Source organism: Schistocerca gregaria, chromosome 5 (assembly GCF_023897955.1).
Source record: "Schistocerca gregaria isolate iqSchGreg1 chromosome 5, iqSchGreg1.2, whole genome shotgun sequence".
Classification (NCBI taxonomy): Eukaryota; Metazoa; Arthropoda; class Insecta; order Orthoptera; family Acrididae; genus Schistocerca; species Schistocerca gregaria.
Genome location: NC_064924.1, coordinates 95,035,924 through 95,062,289, shown reverse-complemented (window position 1 = coordinate 95,062,289; position 26,366 = coordinate 95,035,924). Strand labels below are relative to the sequence as shown.

The 26,366-nt window shown below is 44.6% G+C and overlaps 1 protein-coding gene across 2 annotated transcripts in view; it reads left to right on the top strand.

Moving 5' to 3' along the window:
- LOC126272254 (DNA methyltransferase 1-associated protein 1-like) overlaps positions 1-26,366 on the top strand; it is a 78,254-nt gene that overhangs the window by 10,348 nt on the left and 41,540 nt on the right. For both annotated transcript variants that reach the window (XM_049974968.1, XM_049974969.1), the window contains exons 2-3: positions 8,569-8,795; positions 11,583-11,746. In XM_049974968.1, the coding sequence (XP_049830925.1) occupies positions 8,591-8,795; positions 11,583-11,746 (369 nt within the window). In that variant the 5' untranslated portion in view covers positions 8,569-8,590. The remainder of the gene's footprint in view (positions 1-8,568; positions 8,796-11,582; positions 11,747-26,366) is intronic.

The following is a 26,366-nucleotide window of genomic DNA, read 5'->3' as shown; positions in this document are numbered from 1 at the left end:
TCCTCCTCAAGACGTCCTCCCCAGCCCAGTCACGGGCGTTGCTCTTGTGTGATAAGCTGGGAGACGTCCCTGTTACCGTCACTCCCCACAGTAGCTTAAATATGGTCCAGGGGATTATTTACCATCGCGACCTCTTGTTACAATCCGACGACGAGCTGAGAGCTGACTTGGAATGACGTGGTGTGCATTTTGTCCGTCGTGTACACAGAGGACCCAAGACTAACAGGGTGGCCCCCGGTGCCTTTATCTTGGCCTTCGAGGGTGCTGTATTGCCTGAGAAGGTCAAGGTAATGGTTTACCGTTGTGACGTCAAGCCACACGTCCCTCCCCCGATGCGGTACTTCCAGTGCTGGAAGTTTGGGCATATGTCCTCCTGTTGCCCATCCAGCGCCACATGTCGAGATTGCGGACGCCCCTCTCATCCCGATTCTCCATGTGCGCCTCCGCCTGTCTGTGTCAACTGTGGGGAACACCACTCTCCATGCTCGCCAGACTGCCCCGTTCTTCATAAGGAGCGGAAGATAATGGAATTTAAGACCCTGGACCGGCTTACTTATCGCAAGGCAAAACTTAAATTCGAAAGGTTGTATCCTGTCCCGCTTCGAACATCCTATGCTGCAGCCACGTTATCGTCGCCCTCGCGGGCGGCAGTTGTTGCCTCATCTGTGCCGCCTTCAGTGGGCTCTCGCGGCCGTACATCTCTGTCTGCCCCCCTCGTGTCTGGGGGCAAGCCTTCCTCTGTTGCCCCTTAGCATTTGGGGGCAAACCCTCTTCTGTCACTCCCCCCGCACATGCTTCGGGAGTGACATCTGCTCAAAAACCAGGGGGCTTGATCCCTCCCCCTCCTTCTCCGCCGGCGTTGCCTCTGCCGGTTCCTCTCTCACGGAAGGGGTCCCTCGGGGCCCTCCCTTCTTCCGTTTCTTCTCCTACCCAGCCGGATGTCAGCCAGTGGCTGAAGGTTCCGCCACCTGGTCGTAGGGCTTCTGCGTCGCTGTCAGCCTCCGACGCTCCTTAAGAGAAACTCTCCCAGCCCTCTAAGCCAAAGGACAGACGCGAGAAGAAGGAACGGAACATGTCCAAGAAGAAGGACGTTCCGGCGGTTTCAGTACTGCCTGCTGTACATATTTCTGGCTCTGGGGATGAGGTGGACATCCTCGCCTCTGCCGCGGATCTCGCCCTCACTGAACCCTCGGGGGCCTCTCCTATGGACGCAGCTGACTCTCGCCCGGTGGCGGCCGTTGGCTCTAAGGCGCCGTCTGCCTCTTAGTCGCCTTCACGCCCTCCCAGTCCCTTCCTGCTTCCATTCTCCAGTGGAATTGCGGCGGTTATTTCCGCCACCTGCCTGAGCTCTGGATGCTTCTGAGTGTTTCCCCTGTTCTCTGCATTGCTCTTCAGGAAACTTGGTTTCCAGCAATGCAGACCCCTGCCCTTCGCGGTTATTGGGGATACTATAAGAACTGCGCTGCCTGTCAACGAGCTTCAGGTGTAGTTTGCCTCTTTGTTCACCACTCTGTCTGTAGCTCGCCAGTACCCCTTCTGACGCCTTTAGAGGCAGTCGCTGTCAGTATTGAGCTCTCGCCGGCTGTTACTGTTTGCTCTGTTTACATTCCTCCGGATGGGGAGCTCCCCCGACATGTCTTGGCTGCGCAGCTGGCTCAACTCCCGCCACCATTGCTGCTTCTGGGCGATTTCAATGCCCACAACCCTCTATGGGGTGGGACTGTCTCCGATGACCGCGGTCATGCCGTGGAGCATGTGTTGGCTCAGCTCGATCTTAGCATCTTGAACACCGGTGCTCCCACGCATATCAGTGTGGCCCAGGGCTCGTTCTCGGCCATCGATCTCTCTCTTTGCAGCCCCAGACTTATCCCATTCCTCCACTGGAGAGTGCATCCTGACCTGTGTGGTAGTAACCATTTTCCCACCTATTTGTCACTGCCCCAGTGTCATTCTTCTGGGCGCCTGCCCCGCTGGGCTCTCAACAGGGCCGACTGGCCGGCTTTTACTTCCGCTGCCACCATTGCTTCTCCCCCACAGGGTGACATTGACGAGGTGGTCCGTGTCTTGACCACGTCAATTATTTCTGCGGCCGAGGCTGCCATCCCCCGCTCTTCTGGACTCCCTCGGAGGAAGGCTGTCCCCTGGTGGTCGCCGGAGATTGCTGAGGCTATTCGCGACCGTAGGTGGGCTCTCCAGCGTCATAGGCGGCACCCGTGTCTGGAGACCCTCATCGCCTTTAAGAAGCTCCGTGCCTTGGCCCGTCGTCTTATTGCACGGCGTAAGCAGGAGTGCTGGGAGAGGTATGTTTCATCCTTGGGCTCCCGTGTATCCCCGTCGCTCGTGTGGTCCCGCATCCGGCAGATTTATGGATACCAGACCCCTATGGGTGTCCCTGGAATCTCCCTGGACGGCGCTGTCTGCACTGACGCTGCCGCCATTGCTGACCACCTTGCCGTGCACTTTGCTACGAGCTCTGCGACTGCAACTTACCCTCCCGCCTTTCGCTCTCTAAAGGAGCGCGCCGAGCGGACGCCGTTATCATTCTACACACGTCGTTCTGAAAAATACAATGCTACTTTCAGCGAGAGGGAATTCCTCACTGCCTTCGCCGATTGCCCTGATACAGCACCAGGACCGGACTGCATCCACGCGCAGATGCTGAAGCATCTCTCCAGGGACTACCAGAGACACATCCTCACAATCTTTAACCGCATTTGGAGCCAGGGCATGTTCCCGTCGCAATGGCGTGAGGGTGTTATTGTTCCCATCTTGAAGCCCGGTGCGGACCCTCTGGCGGTGGACAGCTCTCGTCCCATTACCCTCACCAACATTTTGTGCAAATTGCTCGAACGTATGGTGGGGCGGCGTTTGTGTTGGGTCCCTGAGTCGCGCGGTCTCCTCGCTCCATCCCAGGGTGGCTTCCGTCAGGGCCGGTCAGCTGCGGACAATTTGGTGCGGCTGGAATCTGCTATCTGTACGGCCTTTGCCCGCCATCAGCATCTCGTTGCTGTATTTTTTATCTGCGGAAGGCATATGACACAACATGTAGTCATCACATCCTTGCTACGTTGCGTGAGTGGGGTCTTCGTGGTCAGCTCCCAGCTTTTCGTCAAAAACTTTTTATTGCGCCGCTCTTTCCGGGTGCAAGTCGGTGCCGCCTCTAGTTCATCTTCTATACAGGAAAATGGGGTCCCGCAGGGCTCGGTGTTGAGCGTTTCTTTATTTCTAGTGGCCATTAATGGTCTGGCTGCAGCCGTGGGGTCGTCAGTGTCTCCTTCTTTGTATGCCGACGACTTCTGCATCTCATTTAGCTCAACGACTACGGGAGTCGCCGAACGCAGGCTGCAAGCAGCCGTTCGTAAGGCGGCATCATGGGCTCTGACTCATGGATTTCAATTCTCTGCAGCCAAGACTCAAATTATGCACTTCTGCAGGCGTCGGACGGTCCACCCTCATCCGGAATTTTACCTCGACGGTCACCTACTTGAAGTGGTGGACACTAGCCGCTTCTTAGGACTCGTCTTTGATGCCTGGCTCACATGGGTTCCTCATATTACTCAGCTGAAGCAAAAGTGCTGGCGGCACCTCAATGCCCTCCGCTGCCTGAGCCACGCGTCTTGGGGTGCAGATCGCTGCACGCTGTTGCGATTGTACAGAGCTCTTGTGTAGTCCAGGCTTGATTATGGGAGCCTGGCCTATGGGTGTGCATCACCCTCAGTGTTGACGTTGTTGGACCCCATACACCACTGTGGGGTTCGGCTTGCAACTGGCGCTTTCCGTATGAGCCCCGTGGATAGTCTACTGGTGGAGGCCGGGGTTCCCCCGCTGCGGATTCGCCGCCACCGACTGCATGCCGACTGCTCGCCGACTATGCTGTCCACGTGCATTGCTCACCGGGCCATCCCAATCATTGCCTGCTTTTCCCTGCCAGGGTCTTCCCTCTGCCCGACCGGCGACCTAGGTCTGGGCTTTCCATTGCTGTCCGCGTCCAGTCCCTGCTGTCAGAACTGGGGTCGTTCCCTCTTCTGCCACCCTTCCGGGTCCGTGCACCCACGCCTCCCTGGTGTATGCCCCGGCCGTCCGTCCGCCTGGACTTGGCACGGGAACCCAAGGACTCGGTTCCGCATGTGGCCCTCCGTCGCCGTTTTCTTGCGCTCCTCGCCTCATTTCCAGGCTGCGAGCCTGTCTACACTGATGGTTCCCTGGTGGATGGTCATACTGCCTACGCTTTTGCTCACGCTGCCCGTGTTGAACAGTGCTCCTTGCCGGCTGGCTGCAGTATTTTTACTGCAGAGCTGGTGGCCATATTGCGCGCTCTTGAGCATATGCGTTCCTGCTCAGGTACGTCCATCGTCATCTGCAGTGACTCCCTGAGCAGCCTCCAGGCTATCGACCGCTGCTATATCTCTTCTCCTCTGGTATCCTTTATTCAGGAGCCTGTTTTTGCCATTACCCACTCTGGTCGTTCGGTGGTCTTTGTTTGGACGCCAGGTCACGTTGGCATCCCGGGGAACAAACGTGTCGACAGGCTGGCCAAAGGGGCGATCGACGCCCCCACTTTGGAGATCGGCCTCCCGGCATGTGATCTGCAGCTGGCGTTGCGCCGTAAGGTGCTGGGGATGTGGCATGACGAGTGGCGTAGCCTGACTTCGCCGAATAAACTGCGGGCTGTTAAGGAGACCACCGATGTGTGGCGGTCCTCCCTGCGGGCTTCTCGCAGGGACTCTGTCATCCTGTGTCGGCTCCGCATCAGTCATACCTACCTGACGCGCGGACATCTTTTGCGTCAGGAGGATCCCCCCCCTGTGTCAGTGCGGGTCCCGGTTGACGGTCGTCCACATTTTGTTGGAGTGTCCCCAACTGCGCACCCTCCGGCAGTCTTTTAATTTCCCAGCCGCGTTGCCTTTGGTTTTAAGCGACGAAGCCTCCATGGCTGACGACGTTTTAAATTTTATCCGTGGTAGTCCTTTTTATGGTTCCATTTAGGGAGGTCCTGCCCCTTTCCCTTTCTGTGTCTCTTGTCCTCGAGTCTCTCATTGGTTGCAGATTTTAGTGTGTATTCGGATGGTTGACTCTTTCCCTTTTTTTTGTTCTCATGGACAGTCAACCAGTCTCCGGCCCTCTTCTTTTCTTCCGTTTTTTTCTGTCCGGTGTTCGTCTGTACTCTTCTTGTCTCTAGTGTTCGCTGCCACATTGGTGTTCTTTCAGTGACTGGGGGGAGGGGCGTCTCCTCCCCCCTTGGGGTTTTAGCTGCTCCGTAAATTTTCGTCTCGCCTGTTTTTGGAACGGGGGACTGATGGCTGTTTAGTCCCCCTTAAACATCCCAACAACCACCACCACCATCCTCCATGTTCCCCTATTCAGTGCTAACATTCGTGCCTCTTCTGATGTTAAACCTATTACTTCAAAATCATTCTTAACCGAATCCAGGTACCTTCTCCTTGGTCTACCCCGACTCCTCCTACCCTCTACTGCTGAACCCATGAGTCTCTTGGATAACCTTGCTTCTCCCATGCGTGTTACATGACCCCACCATCTAAGCCTGTTCGCCCTGACTGCTACAACTATAGAGTTCATTCCCAGTTTTTCTTTGATTTCCTCATTGTGGACACCCTCCTGCCATTGTTCCCATCTACTAGTGCCTGCAATCATCCTAGATACTTTCATATCCGTAACCTCAACCTTGTTGATAAGGTAACCTGAATCCACCCAGCTTTCGGTGCACAGATAACTTAGTCTTGGTACTGACTTCCTTCTTGCAGAAGAGAGTAGATCGTAGCTGAGCGCTCACTGCATTGGCTTTGCTACACCTTGCTTCCCGTTCTTTCACTATGTTGCCATCCTGTGAGAATATGCATCCTAAGTACTTGAAACCGTCCACCTGTTCTAACTTTGTTCCTCCTGTTTGGCACTCAATCCGTTTATATTTCTTTCCCACTGACATTACTTTCGTTTTGGAGATGCTAATCTTCATACCATAGTCCTTACATTTCTGATCTAGCTCTGAAATATTACTTTGCAAACTTTCAATCGAACATGCCATCACAACTAAGTCATCCGCATATGCAAGACTGCTTATTTTGTGTTCACATATCTTAATCTCACCCAGCCAGTCTATTGTTTTCAACATATGATCCATAAATAATATGAACAAAATAAAAATTTGAATGGGTCTTCTACTAACTGACACACACATGTGAAATCAAAATACATTTTACTGTGGTGGATAAGGGTCATAAGTAAGTTCATCCACTCACTGTCTCACTCCCCCAGGTGCAGGGGTTTCAAATTAGCATATTTAAGTGATAGCATAGAAATGAAAGTGACACAGATGACCCAGAGGTGACATTTCATGAATCAGTGCTAAGAAGCCAAAGTATTGAGGATGTGAATAACACTTTCATTATTTGGGGTGCTCTCCCCTAAAACTTCACTTGATTCCAATTCACAGCGAAGCTTCGTGTGACAAGAAGCAGTCAGAAAAAGTGAGGAATGTTTTGGAAAAAAAGTGTTCAGGCATTATATTGCAGTATTGAAGATTCTGACTAGAGAGAAGAACAGTTTGATGATGAAATTGTAAAGAAAGCCAAAGATTATGATGTCATGATATTGTTAATGAAAAAAAAAAGTGGCTAGCGTAAGTGTACCTCAAAAAATTCAAATTTATCTTTAGCTCCATCCTCTTGGGCACAAGAAAACATAGTGTCAGAATTCAGTGTTAATGAGTATGTGGTTCGACGAGCAAGGAAACTGAAAACAGAAATGGGTAACTTGTCAATTCCTAAACCAAAAAGGGAGAAGATATTGCTGATGAAGTGGTAAAAATTGTCACAATTTCTACCAAAATGATGAATAAACGCGAGTGTCACCAGGAGCAAAAGAGAAAGTTAGCATTCTGGAGAATGTATATATTTAAAAAAAAAAAAAAAAAAAAAAAAGTCTCAAATTAAGAGAACTGTACTCTTGTTTTAAATGGGAGAATCCAAACATTAATACCTTTTTAAATTTTATTTGCCAAGACCGAAGTTGTGTATTTTAGCTGGTGTAGCACTCATTCAGTGAGTGTGTGTGTGTGTGTGTGTGTGTGTGTGTGTGTGTGTTGTATCTACCAGAATATAAAACTGGTTTTAGATGTGGAACACATTGAAGAAACATACAAAGAACTTATATAATTTCTCGTGTGTGACTCTGAAAACGACAGCAGCATGCTTAATCACTATGATAATTGTCCCAGTGATGACAGACTATCAGAACTATTAAACAGAAATTAGCTTACAATGATGCTGATGATGAAATTGGGTTTAGCCAGTGGATAAATACAGACCATCAAGCAGAATTGGTAAAGCAGTCTGCGACTGTTAGTCAATACATAGACTTGTTGGTAACAAAATTACAGGCACTTAACCACACTCACTTACATATTTCAGTCACAGTCATTGAAAAAATTGAAAAGAATCTAACCCCGGAAAAAGCAATTCAGTTAATAGACTTTGCTGAAAACTACAGTTTTGTTATTCAGAATGAAATTCAGAGTTGTCACCAGACAAGGAGCAGCTGTACAATCCATCCCATGTGTGTTTATGTGATTAATGAAGAAAGTAAATTGGTAATAGTGAACCACTGCTTTATAAGTGATGATAGGAAATATGATGTAGGATTTGTAAATGCCGTCCAGAAAGAAATGGGTAAGTGGCTGGCAGAGCATTACCCACAAGCGAAGAAAGTGTGTTATTTCACCGATGGATGTGCTGCTGAATATAAGAATCGAAAAAGCTTTAAAAAATTGTGTGAGCACAAAAACGATTTTTCTATTGATGCTGAGCAGTCCATTTTTGCTACTAGCCACAGTAAATCTGTGTATGATAGTTTGGGAGGAACTATAAAATGTATATCGAGAAGAGCTAGTCTTCAACTAGCGGATGATGCACAAATAACAACTGTATATAATGTTTACGATTTCTGCAAAGCTAATATTGACAAATGTTTTTTTTCACATCTAAGAAAAAGTCAGTGTAGATTTCCTATGCAAGAAGCTCGAGAAGAGATTTTTGACAACCCCCACAATAACTGGTGTCAGGAATTTTCACCATTACAAACCACTTCTGTGGAGAGTAGAAGAGTAACTTCTTCTGAAAAGCCTTCCTTGATTTTTTTCATTCAATGCAAATGCCCGTCAGTTGACATGAATTGCAAAAACAGACATGTCTAATAGGATAGCAGCAATCAGTGAATTTTACAATGTTACTTATAATCCGTCTTGATTGCAAAATTTTTATTCATATGACCGGTTTTGGTTCATCTAGAACCATCTTCAGATCTGTAACAATAATGATACTAATTTACTATTTCACGAATGCAAATCTTTTTCATCCTATCTAATCAACATCAAATGTACCAGAACGTACCTGATATTTTGGTTACAGGAGTAACCCGTCCCAATCCAGCAACTTCCACATGCTGCATCACATAAAATTGGTTGGCAGAATGCACGTCATTTATATTAATTGTATTTTGTTATAAAGTGTGTTCATGTGTAAATTTTTTAATTTTTTTTTTTTTTTCTTTTAGGTGCAGTTAACTGTTTTCAGTGATGGCTGACGTCAGAGACATATTGGAGCTTGAAAGGCCTCCAACCCCTGAAATAACAAAAGAGGCTATTTTGGGACCTGAGAAGGTAAAGAGAAAGCCATTCACTCCAAAGGTCTCAAAACGACCAGAAGGAATGCATCGTGAAGTATTCGCTCTACTTTATACTGACAATAAGGATGCTCCTCCAGTCTTCCCAACAGACATGGGTATGTCTTAACACTTTTCCTTACATGATATTTGTCATTTTGATCTCTCTTCATTATATAAAATTTTGAATGCTTTAACGATGGGAATAAAAAGAGCAACATACCTTCATACAGCTAAAAAATGTGGTTATTGTTCAACGGTATTGAAATTGGGAAGGAAGTAAAAAATGTCGCCCTGTGTAAGGCGAAGTTTATATTATTTATCAGTATTATTATTTGTCATATAATGAGATGGATGGGGGAAGAACTGTTGGTCTACCTCCACATCCTATATGTGAACCTGTCATGGTCATTATGTGAGATGTATTTGCTCCCTGAACATCATGTGAACACTGGTATACGTATGTTAATGGTGCATGAGGTAGGTTAGCATCTCACTTGTGAGTAGTAGATATAGAGAAAGAACAAACTGCCACATTAGAATGGCCAGAATTTCAAGGAATGGAATCTCTCAAGTTGGAATATCAACAATATAAGGAAAAGATAAGTTGCTGCTTACCATAAAAGTGACACATTAAGTTGCGGATAGACACAACAAAAAGACAATTTTACATTATCTTTGAGCCAAAGCCTTAGTCACAAAAGGACACACACACACACACACACACACACACACACACACACACACACACACACACACACTCTCCTGTCTGAACTGCCAGAGGTGACTGTCATGTGTGCATAAGGTGTGCTTGCTTGTATGAATGAATGAATGAATGAATGAATGTGTGTGTGTGTGTGTGTGTGTGTGTGTGTGTGTGTGTGTGTGTGTGTGTGTGTGTGTGTGTTTCTTTTTCTGACAAAGGTTTTGACTGCAAGCTAATGTGTAAGTGGCTTTTCGTTGTGCCTGTCTGAAACTTAGTGTGTCATGTTTACAGTAAATAGCAATATATCTTTTCCTTATAGCAACCACATTGATGTCGATAAATTTTATTTAGAGCAACATCTAGAAGCGTATGTGACAAAAGAATAATTTAATAAGAAATCCTTTGTAAAGTTATCTGTGTATTGAAAATGTCTAGAAAACTTTAACGTTCTCATAAATCATCTTGAAGTTATTTTGATGTATTTAGTATTTTAAATTATAAAAACAAGGCAGGAACAGTGACCACTGGTGAGTGTGATATAGCTTTTCTGAAGACTCTCCCAGTAAACATTTATTAGAATCAGAAACATGGTCATTCAGTTGAGTTCTTACTTGGATAGCTAAATGTTTTAAAAAGACACTGGTAATATCTTTAGATACAGATCTAATAAACTTAACTTGCAGCAGGCAAAGTTCGTAATACTGCTAACAGACCCATATTAAAGTACAAGAAAAATCCTAGCATTTGGGACTAATATTTCTTTTCTTGGGAAGGGAAGAGGGATAGGTTGTGGGCAGAATAGGAAGGAAAGGAAGTTGCTTTATACCATAGAGTGAGAGGAACCCACTCGTAGTCAGGATGATGGAAGACAAAGGTCTTGTACTTGTGTGTGTCTGTTGACAGTACTAAGAATTTTGCCTGCTGATGGTAAGCATAGGCCAGCATTTAAGTCTCATAATTATGAAGTTTCTCATGTGAATTTTCCTATGGATACAGATTTAATGAACTTGTAAAACTAGGCACGTTGTTCTTCTTGTTGACTTATAATACTGATCAAGATACAAAATTTATTGTCTGATTATGGGAGGGTAGTAAATAAACCAAAAATTAATAATGTAAAGGGACTGCTCATACATGTGAATTGGAGAGATTTCTATAGTGCTCATGATGTGAATGACAAAACAATTTTATTAATACAGATATCATCTTGTTGAACATCTGTTTTCACCTACATGAGTGGAATAACAATATCAAATCTATAATGACGCAAGAGATTCACAGGATGCTCCAGAACCCTAATAACGTACTTGAGTTACAGGTACTTAAGGTTTTTAGTACTTTATTCTCTCTTCCGACTGTTCTTAACATGACACCGTAATCCTCTGGAGTGTAAGTACTTATTTAAGTATAGGAAACAGATGCAGTGTGACTGAAAACACCCACTAAACTGCATTGTATCTTCTCAGAATTTACGTTGCCATTCTCTTTTTTCATTACGACAAATTTTGTGTCAAATTTCTGCATCAAAAACTCTGAAAGATCCATCGTTGTACAATAAAAGTAGAAATGTCACATAAAATTAGTGTATATTACAGTCAAAATAACAGTAATCGTCAATTGAAATGTTGCTTTAGTGCTACAGTGCTCTCTATGCGAGGGCTTGTTGGAGGTAATATGCCTTTCCAGCGTGTGGACGTGCATATACCAGTGGTCACATGATGTTCGGGGGGCAAATACATCTCACGTAATGACCATGACAGTAAAATTAGTGTATTCCAGATTCACAGACAGGATGTGGAGGTAAACTAACAGTCCTTCCCACACTCATTTAATAATACAATAGAAGGACAAATAATAATACTGGTAAATGATGTAAACTTTGCCATTACAGGGAGACATTTTTTACTTCCTTTTCAATTTCAGTACTGTTGTACAATAACCACATAGCAAGCTCAATCAGTTACTGTCTTTCAGTTAAATGTAGAATTCACATCAAGTGCACTTTGTATTTTGCATTCACAAAATATTACCAGATATAGAAATCATAATAATTCTCCAAAAATCCCCAGGATTGCACAGACCTCAGACTCTGGACCTCTGGCTTCCTAGCACACTACTTGAGAAACATGCTATCAAATTTAATCCAAACATTTTTGCAGCCTTACTACTGCTAAATAAAGCTGTCTGATATCTGTTTTAGGGCAGGGCTACAAACAAATGAAAGCTAAACTTGGAATGCGAAAAGTACGTCCATGGAAGTGGATGCCTTTCACAAACCCTGCGCGCACTGACGGAGCAGTGTTTCATCACTGGCGTCGTACTGTTGATGAAGGAAAGGATTACCCATTTGCCAAGTTTAATAAGGTAAGTGTTTGTGTTTTGTTTCAGTCATTGTACTATGTGATAATATTGAAGCTGCTAATAGTTGTCACTAATCCCTATAAAGTGTTATAGTATTCCTGTAAGAACTCACTATAGCATCATTTTTCTACAGTATTGTCAGATAGAGTCCAGAATCACATTATAGTTTATAGAGCATGGTGGCCAACAAGAACCAATAGTTCAATTTGAAAGCATGTTTAGTGAGCACATATGAAGCACTTGCAGAGCTGAACAAACTGCTTAAGCATAGTGTGCTCCTTCTTATACACACAAGTAATGTTCTAGCAAATTACAAAATTTCACAAATAAACAAGTCTCACAAATCAGAAGCATCAAGTGGATATGCACAGCACGTGGCATTTCTCCCCTTCCGTGCAAACAGCACCATGCTAATTCAGACTGAAATGCAGATTCCTGGTTCTGGATCTAACCAGTCATCCTTAGTATGGCAGTGCTGATGGATATTTGCATTCTCATTCAATTGTTATGTCCTTATGGTCACCGCAAAGATTAAATACAGTTGCTTCCATTGTGGCATCATGATTGTTGGACAGATTTATCTTTCTTGTATGGGAAGCCCCTGCTGTTGAAATGCTCCTCAGCACTATGATAGGGCTTTATGCAGAGGACATAGACAGTGTCTCTGCACTTTTGTCGCCTCACTGTTGGATCGCCGTCTTTGACTTTAGGGGTTAGGATCCAATATAGGTCAAAGCTGCACTGTAATTATTATTATTATTGTTATTGTTCTTGTTTTTTCAGTTCTGGTGATGAGTGTTTTATTATAATCATCATGAGCATAATTGGGTTGAAATGGAAACAAAGTTATTTCAACCTCACAGCAGCAAATCAGGAAAAATGGTGAGAAGCTTGTAAAGCCCTGTTGTGCCCTGTTGTATATGAAAAGTCATGACAGACAGTATTGTCACTCTATCTTTCTGTTTGACATCATTGTAATTTGATGTAATATCTGCCAACATACTATTAAAATGTCTTGTCATGTCATTTGTCATTAGGTGGTAGGCTGTTCTCATTCTGTGGACCACATTGCATAGCAAAACTTCTTCGACACGAGTCTCGATTGAAACACTTTTTTACAATCAGAGATCACACGCATGGTGCTTCATGCTTCAAGATTATGTCTTCTCCAATGTACCTGGTGATCCCTGGAGCTTCAGCAGTGGGCACAGCTCTGGTGATAGTGTAGTGGGTCGGGTAGTCAATGTATGCTATCATGCATTTATTCCCATTTGTTGACTAGAGAAACCTCTCCAAGAGGTCAAATTCTGATCTTGTGAAATGAAGGAATTGGTGCCAGGCACATGTTTTCATCTTTGGCATGCTCTACGGTGGCTTACAAAATGTCTGACAATTTGGTAGACCACTAGCTAATGACATCTGATTCTCATTCTGTCAAGGGTCTTCATAAATTCCAGGTGACCTGATGTTGGAGCATCATGAAAATACTCCAGAATGAATAGATGGAAATGGGCTGGGAGCACAAGCAACCATTTTTATCCTGTTGAATCGTAATTCCTTTTATGAAATATTCAATCTAAATCTATCTGATTACTCTGCAATTCACAATTAAGTGCTTAGCAGACGGTTCACTCACCCACCTTCAAGCTATTTTTCTACTGTTCCACTCATGAGTGGCGCATACAAAAAACGAGCACTTAAATCTTTCTGCGTGACCTCTGATGTCTCTTATTTTATTATGATTATCGTGTCTCCCTATGAAGGTGGGTACCAACAGAATATTGGTGATTGAACTTTCACGAAACTCTCTCCCCTATTTCGCAATAAAACAAAATGAACTGCTGCTCTTTGAAGTTTTTTGATATTCTCCGTCAGTCGTATCTGATGGGATCCCACACCACACAGCAATAGTCCAGAAGAGGATGGTGTATGTGGTGTAAGCAGTCTCGTTAGTAGATCCGTCAGTCGCATCTGATGGGATCCCACACCACACAGCAATAGTCCAGAAGAGGATGGTCATATGTGGTGTAAGCAGTCTCGTTAGTAGATCTGTGGTACTCCCTAAGTGTTCTGCCAATAAATTACAGTCTTTGGTTTGCTTTCCCCATGATATTACCTTTGTACTTAGATGAATTATAGCCTTTAGATCTGTGTGACTTATCATTTACCAGAATTGTGGTACTTATGTGAATTCCAATCCCAAAGAAAGCAGGTGCTGACAGATGTGAAAAATACCGAACTATCAGTTTAATAAGCCACGGCTGCAAAATACTAATGCGAATTCTTTACAGACGAATGGAAAAACTGGTAGATGCAGACCTCGGGGAGGATCAGTTTGTATTCCGTCGAAATGTTGGAACACGTGAGGCAATACTGACCTTACGACTTATCTTAGAAGAAAGATTAAGAAAAGGCAAACCTACGTTTCTAGCATTTGTAGACTTAGAGTAAGCTTTTGACAATGTTGACTGGAATACTCTTTTTCAAATTCTAAAGGTGGCAGGGGTAAAATACAGGGAGCGAAAGGCTATTTATAATTTGTACAGAAACCAGATGGCAGTAATAAGAGTCGAGGGGCATGAAAGGGAAGCAGTGGTTGGGAAAGGAGTGAGACAGGGTTGTAGCCTCTCCCCGATGTTATTCAATCTGTATATTGAGCAAGCAGTAAAGGAAACAAAAGAAAAATTTGGAGTAGGTATTAAAATTCATGGAGACGAAGTAAAAACTTTGAGGTTCGCCGTTGACATTGTAATTCTGTCAGAGACGGCAAAGGACTTGGAAGAGCAGTTGAATGGAATGGACAGTGTCTTGAAAGGAGGATATAAGATGAACATTAACAAAAGCAAAACGAGGATAATGGAATGTAGTCAAATTAAATCGGGTGATGCTGAGGGAATTAGATTAGGAAATGAGACACTTAAAGAAGTAAAGGAGTTTTGCTATTTAGGAAGTAAAATAACTGATGATGGTCGAAGTAGAGAGGATATAAAATATAGACTGGCAATGGCAAGGAAAGCGTTTCTGAAGAAGAGAAATTTGTTAACATCGAATATAGATTTATGTATCAGGAAGTCGTTTATGAAAGTATTTGTTTGGAGTGTAGCCATGTATGGAAGTGAAACATGGAAGATTACTAGTTTGGACAAGAAGAGAATAGAAGCTTTCGAAATGTGGTGCTACAGAAGAATACTGAAGATAAGGTGGATAGATCACGTAACTAATGAGGAGGTATTGAATAGGATTGGGGAGAAGAGAAGTTTGTGGCACAACTTGATTAGAAGAAGGGATCGGTTGGTAGGACATGTTTTGAGGCATCAAGGGATCACAAATTTAGCATTGGAGGGTAGCGTGGAGGGTAAAAATCGTAGAGGGAGACCGAGAGATGAGTACACTAAGCAGATTCAGAAGGATGTAGGTTGCAGTAGGTACTGGGAGATGAAGCAGCTTGCACATGATAGAGTAGCATGGAGGGCTGCATCAAACCAGTCTCAGGACTGAAGACAACAACAACAACAATGTGAATGACTTCATACTTTTCAGTATTTTGAATCAATTATCATCTTTTGCACCATACAGGTGTGTTGTCTAAATAATTTTACAATTGGTTTATATCATATGATGACTTTACAAGACAATTAATGACAGAATCATCTGCAAACAGTCTGAGAGGGCTGCTCAGACTAGACTGTCCCCAATGTCATTTATGAAGATAACTTTTTCTTGGGGAATGCCATCTATGGCTTCTGTGTTACTCGAGACTTTGCGTCAGTTACTCCAAGCTGTGGCCTTTCTGACAGTAGCTCACAAATCTAGTCACACAGTTGAGGCGGTACTCCATAGGCACGCAATGTGATTAGAAGTCGCTTGTGGGGAATGGTGTCAAAAGTATCCTGGAAATTAAAAAAATTGAAATCAATTTGACATCGCCTATTGATAGCACTCATTACTTTATGAGAATAAAGAACTAGTTTTGTTTCACAAGAACAATTTTTTTTATTTGGGGGGGGGGGGGGATCTTTGCAGACTGTTTGTTAGTAAATAATTTTCTTTGAGGTAATTCATAACGTTAGAACACAGTATATCGATCATAGCCAGTGAAAGCCACGTAACTGCATTTTGTTAAATTTTACAGGAGAAGTAAAAATGGTGTCTTAAAGAATAATATGAAGTGATACAGAAAGTTGCTAGATGTGTAGTTATATAATAGAATCATAGTTATTGACAGATTAGAGAAATCCATGCACTTTCAAATCTCCCTTTGGTCACGGAGTTACTGGTTGCTGTAATGATGAGGTTTTCACAGACAGATTGAGTTATGAGGGTTTCAATGCCTAACATCGATATGTTTCAAAATCCTACTGCAGATTGACTTAAGTAATATGGGTCTGTAATTCAGCATATTACTCCTATTTACTATCTTGGTTATTGGTGTGACTTTGTCTAAATTGTCTTTCGCCTGCTGGTTCGAGGGTCAGAATCGACCGGAGTTATTCCTGCCTGTCATAAGAGGTGACTAAAAGGAGTCTCCTACTTTCCAGCCTGAAGTATTATGGTTGCCTATTAGGGTCTGACCTCCACATTTTCCAAATTTTTCAAAAGTGCGGTCCATGTGGGGAAGGTCACTTTATGTGATGCATCATGTATCCATTGTGCGCCTAATATTCTCATGCCTCTGTAACTCCACTCATAATCCAGCCATTGGGCAAGGACACCTTACAGGGTGCGTAATCTACATACCTTGTGCATTGTCATCTTCTGCACCCATGATAATAATGAATCTTTTCACACCCAATGTCCAGTGCAGTAGCCAGTCTGTTGTCAAGGGTCCATCATGTACCCTCTTACTTGTAGCCCCTTGACAACACAGGAATCGCACTGCTGCTGTCTGAGCAGCAAACTCCCCGCATATGCCAAGCAGTGGATGCCCAGCTTCGTGGGGCATCAGCACTCCTGACAACAGTCATCGTGCCAGGTGGCCGTTGTTGAAGCTGGATGGCACCTGTGGGGAGTCCCTGGTCAGAGTGGGTGGCCTCAAAACAGATGACCCGCAGTGAGGCGGACCAAGTCATCTTTTGCCGATGGCTGAATAGCTCCAGCAATCTCTAAGAAAGGAATGCTATATTTCAGTGCTGAGAAGTATGATCCTAAATTTTTCCTTTCCCTTGCTACACTGTGAGGGAAACATAGAGCTATAGAAGAATCAAAAGGTTTCGAACACTTGGCATATTTTTTGATTTAACTAAGGCATTTGAGTGTGTTGATCACAAAATATTGCTCGAGAAGTTGGACCATTATGGAATACGGAGAGTAGCTCACAATTGGTTCACCTCTTACTTTAGCCATGGACAGCACAATGTCATTATTCACGATGTTGAGAATAGCTGTGATGTGGGATCTGAGTGGAGTTCGGTCAAGTGGGGGTTGCCCCAGGGATCAGTGGTGGGGCCACTCCTGTTCCTTATTTATATAAATGATATGCTCCCTAGTATTACGGGCAACTCTAAAATATTTCTGTTTGCTGATGACACTAGCTTGGTAGTGATGTGTGAAACATTGGCTCAGTTTCAAATAGTGCAGTTCATGACCTAAGTTCATCACTTGTAGAAAATAAACTAACGCTAAATCACAGTAAGCCTCAGTTCAATTCAACAAAACCTGAAGTTTTAATTTCACAGAATGGGCATATGATTAATGAAACTGAACAGTTCAAAATTCTAGGTGTTCAGATAGATAGTAAGATGTCGTGGAAAGCCCACATTCAGGATCTTGTTCAAAGACTTAATACTGCCATTCTTACTATTCGAACAGTATCTTAAGTGAGTTATCATTCGACACGAAAATTAGTCTGCTTTGCATATTTTCATTCTCTTATGTCACATGGTATTATATTTTGGGGTAACTCTTCCCATTCTAAAAGGTATTTTTGAGTCAGAAACAGGTGGTTCAAGCAATAAGAGGTGTATGTTCACCAAACTCTTGTCGACCCTGTGCATGAGTCTGGGTATTTTGACATTGACCACTCAGTATACATATACCTCACTGTCATTTCTTGTTCCCAAGAATAAGTCATTTCTTGTTCCCAAGAATAAGCAGCTTTCACTCAGTTAATACTCGGCAGAAATCAAACCTGCATTTTGATCGGACTTCCTTAACTCTTGTGCGGGAAGGTGTGCAATATGCTGCTGCATCCATTTTCAATAAGCTACCACTACAATCATCTATGCACTTTCAAATCTAAACTGAAGCATTTCCTCATGGATCACTCCTATTCTGTCGAGGAGCTCCTTGAAAAATTAAGCTGATTCTTGTTGCATTGTTGATTGCGTTCTCATTTCAGCGACTCCCTATAAAATGCTAAATGTGGTCTAGAGGATTATTTTTCATTGAGACCTCCCATTTGCAGTCCGACAACAAACTACACACCAATGTAGTACAACGGGGTGTTCACTTCATCCAACGCATTTATAGGGGACCAAAACATAATAGGGTTGCTACTGGTGCCTTCATCTTGACTTTTGAGGATAATTTGTTACTCCCCCTGTGTGGTGCTCTAAGTGCTGAAAGTATGGGCACGTCTTCCTGGTACAGTTCCAGCACCACATTTAGAGACTGAGAATGCCCGTTGCATCCAAATACTCCATGTGCCCCCCTCCCACCTGTGTCAACTGTAGAGAACACCACTATACCTGCTCACTGGACTGTATGGTTCTTCAAAAGGAGAAGAAAATTATGGAATACAAGATCCCAGACAGGCTGACTTACCAAGAGGCTAAAAAGAAATGTGACTAGTTGGACCCCATTCGGTTGACCACCTCCTGTGCTGCAGCTACAAAGACATTGACCTTGCCAGTGACGATAGTCCCTTTGTCTCTGCCTCCAACAACTGGCCCTCAGTGTTGTTCCCATAGCACCTACTTTGAGAGCTATATCCCCCCAAACACTGAGCACATCATCAGTCCCCCCCCCCCCCCCCCAACCAGAGAAGCAACAGCCTCTTCCCCCCCCTCTCACATGGAAAGGGTCCCCCAAGGTCTCACCCCATGCAAAAGTGGACACTAACCAGTGGCTGAAGAAGCCACAAGCTGCTGGTGAAAGAGCTTCACACTCTTCATCTGTACCTGACGCTACTTCAGAGAAGCCCTCCCAGCAAGCCCCTAAAGAGAAGTGAGATCTGGTGAGAAACAAGAAACTCCAGTGACCCCCATACCACCACTTCCTGCCAGTTCTGCATCTGAGGATGAGGCAGAGATTCTAGCATCCCTCGAGGACCTAGATCTCGTCGATGCCTCAGCATTAATGGTAATAAATACAAGCACTCAACTGGTGGCTGCAGATTACCCTGAGGCATAAACTGCCTCCTCGGTCCCTTCACACCTTCCCAGATTACAGAGAGCATCATCCTCCTGTGAAATGGCGATAGTTTATTTCCTCGCTTGGCTGCACTACAACAACTCTTAAGCATTACACCTGCTTTCTGCGTTGCTCTTCAGGAAAACCTAGTTTCCGGAAGTGCTGACCCCCAACCTTTGTGGCTGTTGGGGGGGTATTACAAAAATCGCAATGACTGTGACAGTATGTCAGGTGGAATATGTACATATGTTCTTACCTTTGTCTACAACAAACCTGTGTCGCTTCAAGTAACTTCAGAAGTTGTGGTTGTTAGGGTGAGGACAGTGAAGTAGATTACCATTTGCAACATCTACCGTCCTCCAGTTGGTGAAGTATCATACAATGTATTGGCTGCACTAATTTCTTAAATTCCTCCACCTTTCCTACGTTTGGGTGAGTTCAATGCCCACAGCCTTCTTGGGGTGGAACCAAGGCTACTGGCAGTGGCAAAGATGTTGAGAATATAGACGCCCCACTCATTTCAGTATGGCACATGGCACATACTCGGCCATTGATCTCTTAGTTTGCAGTTCTGGTCTTCTACCATCTATACACTGAAGAGTTCATGATGACTTGTGTGATAGTGATCACTTTCCACTCTCCCTGTACGTCCTCCAGCACCACTCACCTGGATGCTTGCCCAGATGGGCTCTTATCAATGCTGTCTTGGGTGCTTTCATGTCTGCTACCACCGTTTGATCTCCATCGCATGGCATTATCAATGTGGTGATCCGGAATATTACTACGACCATTGTTCCTGCAGAATCAGCAGCAGTCCCTTGTTCCTCAGGCTGCTCACGGCAGGAGACAGTGCCTTGTTGGTTGCTGGAAATTGCTGTGGCCGTTAGAGATCATAGGCAGGCCCTACAACGTCATAAGTGGCACCCTTCAATGTACAGCTCCATACACAGGTCCATCAAATAATCAGAAGACAGAAGCAGGAGTGTTGGGAATGGTACATCTCCACCATTGGAACACGAATCTCTCCTTTCCAAGTTTGGACTGAGATCGGGTGCCTTTATGGATATTAGACCCCTGCAGGTATACCTGTGATTTCCATGAATGAAGCTATAAATACTGACCCAGATGCAATCACAGATCGTTTTGCTGAGCATTATGCATGAACCTCTACTTCTGAGAATTACCAGAACAAAAGCACTTATCTTTTGCTGCACACCATATTGAGCCATATCATGCTCTGTCCAGTTAGTGGGGATTTCTCAGTGTTCTTGCTCATTGTTGTCCCAACACAACCCGGGTCCAGACAGCATCCATCCCCAAATGATTAAACATCTATGAACAGATTACCATGCCACATCCTTGCCATCTTCAGCTGCATCTTGAGTGATTGCGAATTCCCGTCACAATGTCAAGAAAGCATTCTCTTTCCAGTGCTAAAACCCGGTTAAGACCCTGATAGATATGGATAGCCTCACCAACATTCTGTGCAAGCTGCTTGAATGTATTGTGAACTGGAAATTGTGTTGGCTCCTTGAGTCTTGAGGCTGTCTGGCTCCATCCCAGGGCAGTTTTCGCCAAGGTCACTCCACCACTGTCAACTTCGTATACCTGGAGTCTTCCATCGGAACAGTCTTTTCCTGCCGTCATCACCTTATTGTCATCTTTTTTGACCTGACAAAAGCCTGTACACACACCTGTGTGCTGACATTGTGCTGGCTGGGCATACAGTGCTGTGATTGCATGGTGGAAAGTGGTCGAGGGTGCAGTGCGGATTGTGTCGGATGAGGTGGGTAGAGGGAGAGAGAGGTAGGAGGCAGCAAGAGGATTGAGGGTGTGTTCAGAGGGAGGTAGCATGTTTTCTGCCTAGAAATGGGGGAGTGCAAGGTGGGGGGGGGGGGGGGGTGGCATTTACACAGGCTAGGCATATGATGCATAGATACCGGAATTAGTGTGGGTGTGGCACACAAAGGAGACGTGGATTGCGAGGTTGTGTAATGACAGAAGAATGGGAAATAGAGTGGAAAATGTGCGGACAGTGGGTTAAGAGAGACAATCTAAGAGGGCTGCGGGAGTGAAGGATGTGTTGCAGGGATAACTCCCATCTGTGTATGCCAGAAAGGTTGGTGGTGGAGAGAAGAATCCAGAACAGAAGGGATGGGTTGTGAAGATGCCACTGAAATCGAGCATGTTGTGGCCAGCTTTGTTCTTGGTCATAGTTTGACAGGTGTCATCCATTCTGGCGATTAGCTTGTTGGTTGTCATACTGGAAATAAAATGATGACTGGAAATAAAATGAGCATTTGGTGTCATTGGCCGGGAGGCCCCATACGGGGCAGGTCTGGCCGCCTTGGTACAGGTCTTATTACAATCAGCGCCACATTGACTGACCTGCACACCGAATGGGGATGAAATGATGATGAAGACAACACAACACCCAGTCCCTGAGCAGAGAAAATCCCTGAACCAGCTGGGAATCAAACCCGGGCCCCTTAGGACGGGAGTCCATCACACTGACCTTTCAGCTATCGGGGCGGACATACTGACAACAAAGCTGTGCAGTAATTGGAGCAGAATTGGTATACATCATGGCTGTTTTCACATGTGGCTCTGCCTCTTGTGTAGTAGGATAATGTGAGAATACAAGATTTCCCAGATGTATTTTTGAAATTAAATCATTTCATTGATTGAGGGGGAAATAACACGCCAATTTTGAATGTAAATGAGCAAGTGTTATTAGCAGAAGGTCTGTTTATTTGTTCATCTATTATTTTTCTTGAGGTATTCTGCATGAGCTTTGTGCCATCTCAGGAACATTAAAATGGTGACTGTTGTCATGACATATGGACTGATCGGTGGCGCCAAAGAATATTCTGCACAAAGCATGACGTGGAATACCAATGACCAGAATATTAATAATGTAAATGCTGTATAACCCTAGCTTACTTATTTGTTAGATAGTTTAATTAATTTCTTTGCGTGTTTTTGGGTACTTGCATTGTTTAATTCATATATTTCGGTCGTATTATAGTATTTGACAGTTGTAGCATCGCGCTTTAGTGTTTACTTCGTAGATTCTTATTTAAATTGCGTGTGAGTTTCGTATAGGAGGTGCAATTTCGAGTTTTAGTTACTGTAATCGTAAATTCAGCAGATTGTAGCGCAGTCGTTAGGCATTTGTACAGGTTAGTTGATACATTCTTTGCGTGTTCCGCTTGCGTTATCTAGGCACCGACTCGTGTTTCAGTAACTGTTGTTAAACATCGATTAGAATGGACAGGGACTGCGATTGCTGTGTTCGGATGAGGGCTGACTTGGCATCCCTTCGCTCACAGCTGCAATCGGCGCTGACTTCGGTCGCGCAGCTTGAGGCTGTTGCCAATGGGCACCACTGTGGGGAGCCGGACTCGGGTATCACGGGGATGTCAACCTCATCCCGTCTGTCCCCAGATCGGTCTGCCGCTGTGGTTGCCCCGGTTGCTGCCCGCAGTGGGGCTGAGCCCTCGCCTGTGGTTGATTGGGAGGTCGTTCCAAGGCGTGGCAGGCAGCGAAAGGCGTCCCCGGAAGCTGATCAGAAAGCCTCCCCGGTGCGTCTGACAAACCGGTTTCAGGCACTGTCTCTGGCTGAGCCAGATGCAGCTGCCTGCCCTGTTTCAGAGGATCATTCTCAGCCTTCAAGGTCTGGGCAATCGCAGAGGTTGGGCTTACTGGTAGTTGGGAGCTCCAATGTTAGGCGCATAATGGGGCCCCTTAGGGATATGGCGGCTAAGGAGGGGAAGAAATCCAGTGTGCACTCCATGTGCATTCCGGGAGGAGTCATTCCTGATGTGGAAAGGGTCCTTCCAGCTGCAGGTGGTGACACATGTCGGCACTAATGACGTGTGTCGCTTTGGATCTGAGGAAATTCTCTCTGGATTCCAGCGGCTATCTGATTTGGTGAAGGCTGCCGGTCTTGCTTACGAGATGAAGGCAGAGCTCACCATCTGCAGCATCGTTGACAGAACCGACTGCGGACCTTTGGTGCAGAGCCGGGTGGAGGGTCTGAATCAGAGGCTCAGACGGTTTTGCGACCGTATTGGCTGCAGATTCCTTGACTTGCGCCATAGGGTGGTGGGGTTTCGGGTTCCGCTGAATAGGTCAGGAGTTCACTACACTCAGCTGGCGGCTACACGGGTAGCGGAGGCTGTGTGGCGTGGACTGGGTGGTTTTTTAGGTTAGAAGGCCTCGGGAAAGTGCGGGATGGGCTGCAATGTCAAAGGGTGCTTGGCAATTACAGGACGTGCTTGGATCAAGGAACAGTCGGAATTATAGTTGTAAATTGTTGTAGTTGCGCTGGAAAAGTCCCTGAGCTTCAAGCGCTAATAGAAAGCACAGAAGCTGATATCGTTATAGGTACAGAAAGCTGGCTAAAGCCTGAAATAAGTTCTGCAGAAATTTTTACGAAGTCTCAGACGGTGTTCAGGAAAGATAGATTAGGCAGAATTGGTGGTGGAGTGTTGGTGTCTGTCAGTAGTTAGTGGTTTATCTTGTAGTGAAGTCGAAGTAGATACTCTGTGCGAATTGGTGTGGGTGGAGGTTATACTTAACAGCCGAATTAAGTTAATAATTGGCTCCTTCTACCGACCCCCAGACTCCGATGATACAGTTGCGGAACAGTTCAGAGAAAGTTTGAGTCTCGTAACAAATAAATACCCCACTCATACGGTTATAGTTGGTGGGGACTTCAACCTACCCTCGGTATGTTGGCAAAAATACTTGTTCAAAACCGGTGGTAGGCACAAAACGTCTTCCGAGATTGTCCTAAATGCATTCTCCGAAAATTATTTAGAGCAGTTAGTCCACGAACCCACGCGAATTGTAAATGGTTGCGAAAACACACTTGACCTCTTGGCCACAAACAATCCAGAACTGATAGAGAGCATCATGACTGATACAGGGATTAGTGATCACAAGGTCATTGTAGCTAGGCTCAATACCATTTCTTCCAAATCCATCAGAAACAAACGCAAAATAATTTTATTTAAAAAAGCGGATAAAGTGCCACTAGAAGCCTTCCTAAAAGACAATTTCCATTCCTTCCGAACTGACTATGCGAATGTAGACGAGATGTGGCTCAAATTCAAAGATATAGTAGCAACAGCAATTGAGATATTCATACCTCATAAATTGGTAAGAGATGGAACGGATCCCCCGTGGTACACAAAAAAGGTCCGAACGCTGTTGCAGAGGCAACGGAAAAAGCATGCGAAGTTCAGAAGAACGCGAAATCCTGAAGATGGGCTAAAATTTACAGACGCGCGAAATTTGGCACGTACTTCGATGCGAGATGCCTTTAATAGGTTCCACAACGAAACATTGTCTCGAAATTTGGTAGAAAATCCGAAGAAATTCTGGTCGTATGTAAAGTACACAAGCGGCAAGACGCAGTCAATACCTTCGCTGCGCAGTGCCGATGGTACTGTTATCGACGACTGTGCCGCTAAAGCGGAGTTATTGAACGCAGTTTTCCGAAATTCCTTCACCAGGGAAGACGAATGGAATATTCCAGAATTTGAAACACGAACATCTGCTAGCATGAGTTTCTTAGAAGTAGATACCTTAGGGGTTGCGAAGCAACTCAAATCGCTTGATACGGGCAAGTCTTCAGGTCCAGATTGTATACCGATTAGGTTCCTTTCAGATTACGCTGATACTATAGCTCCCTACTTAGCACTCATATACAACCGCTCGCTCACCGATAGATCTGTACCTACAGATTGGAAAATTGCGCAGGTCGCACCAGTGTTCAAGAAGGGTAGTAGGAGTAATCCATTTAACTACAGACCTATATCATTGATGTCGGTTTGCAGTAGGGTTTTGGAGCATATACTGTATTCAAACATTATGAATCACCTCGAAGGGAACGATCTATTGACACGTAATCAGCATGGCTTCAGAAAACACCGCTCTTGTGCAACGCAGCTAGCTCTTTATTCGCACGAAGTAATGGCCGCTATCGACAGGGGATCTCAAGTTGATTCCGTATTTCTAGATTTCCGGAAAGCTTTTGACACCGTTTCTCACAAGCGACTTCTAATCAAGCTGCGGAGCTATGGGGTATCGTCTCAGTTGTGCGACTGGATTCGTGATTTCCTGTCAGGAAGGTCGCAGTTCGTAGTAATAGACGGCAAATCATCGAGTAAAACTGAAGTGATATCAGGTGTTCCCCAGGGAAGCATCCTGGGACCTCTACTGTTCCTGATCTATATAAATGACCTGGGTGACAATCTGAGCAGTTCTCTTAGGTTGTTCGCAGATGATGCTGTACATTACCGTCTAGTAAGGTCATCCGAAGACCAATATCAGCTGCAAAGTGATTTAGAAAAGATTGCTGTATGGTGTGTCAGGTGGCAGTTGACGCTAAATAACGAAAAGTGTGAGATGATCCACATGAGTTCCAAAAGAAATCCGTTGGAATTCGATTACTTGATAAATAGTACAATTCTCAAGGCTGTCAATTCAACTAAGTACCTGGGTGTTAAAATTACAAACAACTTCAGTTGGAAGGACCACATAGATAATATTGTCGGGAAGGCGAGCCAAAGGTTGCGTTTCATTGGCAGGACACTTAGAAGATGCAACAAGTCCACTAAAGAGACAGCTTACACTACACTCGTTCGTCCTCTGTTAGAATATTGCTGCGCGGTGTGGGATCCTTACCAGGTGGGATTGACGGAGGACATCGAGAGGGTGCAAAGAAGGGCAACTCGTTTTGTATTATCGCGTTATAGGGGAGAGAGTGTGGCAGATATGATACACGAGTTGGGATGGAAGTCATTACAGCATAGACGTTTTTTGTCGCGGCGAGACCTTTTTACGAAATTTCTGTCACCAACTTTCTCTTCCGAATGCGAAAATATTTTGTTGAGCCCAACCTACATAGGTAGGAATGATCATCAAAATAAAATAAGAGAAATCAGAGCTCGAACAGAAAGGTTTAGGTGTTCGTTTTTCCCGCTCGCTGTTCGGGAGTGGAATAGTAGAGAGATAGTATGATTGTGGTTCGATGAACCCTCTGCCAAGCACTTAAATGTGAATTGCAGAGTAGTCATGTAGATGTAGATATACTCTTGCTTTTTGCTTTCTAAACTTAGAGTTGTTTCATAGGAAATGTACATAACTGATTAAGTTCAGATCACACTTGTAATAGAATGCAGAATAAAAGCTTTCATACAAATCAGAGTTATTGAGTTCTGGTTTTGGGTATGAATAGAGTTTTTCAACAGCCATAAGACAA